General features: G+C 34.7%; 1 protein-coding gene across 1 annotated transcript; it reads right to left on the reverse strand.

Moving 5' to 3' along the window:
* Positions 1-434: 434 nt before the first annotated feature.
* On the reverse strand, positions 435-1,863 carry LOC149224023 (endochitinase 4-like). The gene is made up of 3 exons (XM_089383458.1): positions 1,532-1,863; positions 1,245-1,359; positions 435-956 (listed from the first exon to the last, which is right to left on the reverse strand). The coding sequence occupies exons 1-3, from the start codon at positions 1,821-1,823 to the stop codon at positions 662-664; spliced, it is 702 nt and encodes a 233-aa protein (XP_089239584.1). The 5' UTR covers positions 1,824-1,863; the 3' UTR covers positions 435-661.
* Positions 1,864-3,616: the final 1,753 nt, after the last annotated feature.

Here is a 3,616-nt window from a genome sequence, read left to right on the forward strand (position 1 = left end):
TTTATAAATTATAAATTGAACGAACAAACTGGACATTACATTAATATTAATATTTTTAATTCTACCAACACCAATATTTGGACATAAAATTTATAAATTAACTCCAATATTTGAACATAACATTTATTAATTGAATGAACAAAAGCAGATTGCTGTAGATCATGATAACAAAAAAAAGGCATCTTATTTAATGCTAAAAAAATAAAAATCATCCCTGAAATATAAAGTCAATGTGTCACCAAATGCACTAATATTAGGTACAATTAATTAACCTAATCTTGTGCGGTAAATAAATTTCTGGATTCATCCCCTTCACCATATTTATCATCGACTTTTCGAACTAGCAACGGATGAAAAAATGGGAAAACCTGAACTACCTAAGTTATTAATATTCACATAAATTAAAAAACTGAGATAATCTAATCTTAATTTGCTGTACTCGCACAGTTCATTGGCATGCAAAAGCCATGGATGTGCTTACATGTTGAAAGAAAGAGACTGATCATAAAAGAATGTTGTCTTGTTTTACATGTCACATATATCCGTTTCCTAACCGTGGTAATCAGACTCTATCGATTTTATTTACTTAGAATATATAGTATTTTGAACTATTCTGGATCCTTTGACAGAGATCAAGAGGTCAAAGCATATTACTATACTTTTAACAGCTAAGATTACTTCCTGGATCCACACCAAACTCGTTGCAATAGTTGGTATAATAATTCACACGTTCATCAACTGCGTTGGAGTCTCCACCGTTGCATTCATCCCCACTGATTGCTTTGATGATTGCCCTGAATCCTTGTCCAGATGTAATAGCAGAGTGGCAATTACTATGCTTCATCCAAAACCAGACAGCAGTCTTCCACGAGATTGAGCCATTCTGGGCTACAATTTCAGGGTTATTCAGGCCATCAAAGCCCAGGTAATCACCAGCTGCATCATAATTATAATTCCTGCAAAAAAAAACTCTCAGTCAAACAGCATGAAACAGTCTCTCAAGAGAAATCCAATTCAAATTTAATAGATAGAGCCCAGAAAAAATTATAATTCAATTTAATAGATAAATAAATTCATTTTTTAGGATACTGGCTTTTTCTATAGACAAAGTTTACAGGATTTTTTAAGTGTATATTTTTTTTGTACACAAGTACCAAATTTCTACAAACCAAACCTCTACGCATAACCGTAGTGAAACCGAAAATAAAACTTGTAGACCTACATCCCATTATAAGCATACATACCATGTGAGTTGCAAGGGGCCACGCCCATAGTACTGCTTTCCCGCCACACACTGGTATTTCTTGTTGGTGGAATCGCAGTAGTCAGACTTCTCTATTTGCTCAACGTAGCACAGTCCTGCCAATTTCATAGTTATATGTGTCACATGGATAAACAACCGATTTCAAATATTTATAAATTCTGAAATGAAATCATCAAATAAATAAATATATATATATATATATATATATATATATATATATTATAAGAACAAATTTATAGAAACAAGAAGGATGCATGTGAGATGTACTGGAAGTCTCGTGAGCAATATTGGCGAAGAAAGCAGCGATTTCTCTCTTGTGGTCAACGTCGGGGCCCGTTGTGCCAAAGCCAGAGAATGCAGTGGCTGCGTCCATGAAGTTATTGTATGTATAGAAGGTCTTTCCTGCGCAACTATCAGAAGCACCAGACAAAATTCCATTGAAGAAATCTTGGGTGGCAAAATCCCCAACATCTCCTCGGCAGATGGAAACAGCATCGAAGGCAAGAACGAGCCATAGAATAATAACGCTCGGTGTCATAACACAGAGGCAGTTTGTCATATTGGCTAATGTCTATCACTACTGTCACTAGCACAGACAGTGTACTTCTTTGCTCTGTAGAAAGAAGAGTGTGTTTGTTTATATAGCCAGAAAGACCTGGGAGTATGTATTTGTATAGGGTTGAAGTTAACTCTGCCGTGACGTTTGAGAAATATTTTTGTTGAGCTAACCTTGGTTAAGAGGAACACAAGGCCACATCAATGTTAATATGTTACGCCTATTTTCGACACTATAACTTGTGAGATGGGCCACTTCACCTGGAAATCCCCACAACCTCAACTACCGATGGTTCTAGCTTTGCCAAGCTCCCAAACAATCCGTACATTGAGCTGAAGATTCAAGTACATATTGAGAAGATGGTCATGGAAGAAGAGGTCCAATCGTTGGATTATTTAGATTTTTTGCTGATCATGGAAGAAGAGGTTCAAACGTTGGATAATTTAGTGTTTTCTCTTTTCTCGTTCGTTCACTCCCAGTTGCAGCATCTAAGACTAGGTATTGGCCATTGGGAAGCCTAGGTATATAGTTATAATTATGTATACATATTTATGGTTATGGTTATGTATATTTATTTAGCATCTAACATAATGTATATACATCTTTTTATATCCAATTTCAATTTACCTTGATATAATTAATACTAGGTATTGGTTATTGGGGAAGCCAATGTATATATATATATATACATTGGCTTTCCCAATAACCAATACCTAGTATTAATTATATGTTTTATATTGCTTTCCATTTAAGACTAGTATAGGTTGTTCGGAAAGCCTAGGTATATAGTTATAATTATGTATAAATATTTATATTTATAGTTATTATATATATTTAACATTTAAAATTATGTATATACATTTTTTTATATTTCAACTGTGGGTTATTTTGGTTATTAAGTGGTCATAATTGATATATTTTCTATTTTTTTGTTTTGAGTAATGGTATATCTCAAAATTAGTGGGATCCATGACATGGTAAGAAAAGGAAACTTATACCTTAGCCTATAAAGGTTTATTCTGGTTATCAAGGTCCCAAACCAACACTCAAGTGATGAAACTTGCTTTTTAGGTCTAAACCATAACTTCAAGTGCTCAAAACCATTAGTCACTCCTAAAACCACCACCCATGATATATTTGTGGGATATTTGTCGTTCAAGTTGCAATATAGATGTCATTTAAAGCTTTTGAGCACCAAGTAGGTGTCATTTATATTCATTGTGATTGAGGGAGTAAAGTTGATCATTAGGTCCTAAAGTAAGCTTATAAGCATCTAACTCCAAGAACAATGCCTTGAACCACCATATGTAACATCTTCAAAGTATTACCTCCCTCTTAGTTGGGATATGGTCTCCAATAAAATGTCTTAAGATCTAGGTTTGAGTCTTGTTGACTTAACCATGGTTGAGGGAGGAAACTTAGGCCTTGAGCCCTAATGGTAGCTTTAAGGATGGATTGACACAAATGAGGATATTTATGGAATATTTGGCTTGTAAAAGTATATTTGGGCTCTATTAGAAAGTTTTTAGCACTAGATTTAGATCACAGTGACTTGAACATGGTCAGGGTAGGAAACCTCAGTACCTAAAAAGAAGTGTTAGGCATCTAGGTTTAAGAATGTCACCTTAAATATGGTTCTTAGGGCCTTGGATATCATCAAGGAAGGAAGCATGAACCTTAGGCTTCAGAGGAATATTTTAGCCATCTAACATGTGTCTAACACCAAGAAGAATGCCATGAACAAACACAATTTTCCTCTTGAGGGCATTCTTGGCCTTTGATTGGGGATGACAATG

The sequence above is a fragment of the Pinus tabuliformis genome, chromosome Q, assembly GCF_031772625.1.
Source record: "Pinus tabuliformis cultivar Carrire ecotype Pingquan chromosome Q, CPIR1, whole genome shotgun sequence".
NCBI classification, from domain to species: Eukaryota; Viridiplantae; Streptophyta; class Pinopsida; order Pinales; family Pinaceae; genus Pinus; species Pinus tabuliformis.

Excerpts from the sequence above, each read along its gene's own strand:
- LOC149224023 (XM_089383458.1), bottom strand. The coding sequence starts at position 1,823 with ATGACAAACTGCCTCTGTGTTATGACACCGAGCGTTATTATTCTATGG. Across the intron at positions 1,360-1,531 it reads TATTGCTCACGAGACTTCCA|GACTGTGCTACGTTGAGCAA; the intron begins GTACATCTCACA and ends TGAAATTGGCAG. Across the intron at positions 957-1,244 it reads GGCCCCTTGCAACTCACATG|GAATTATAATTATGATGCAG; the intron begins GTATGTATGCTT and ends TTTTTTTTGCAG.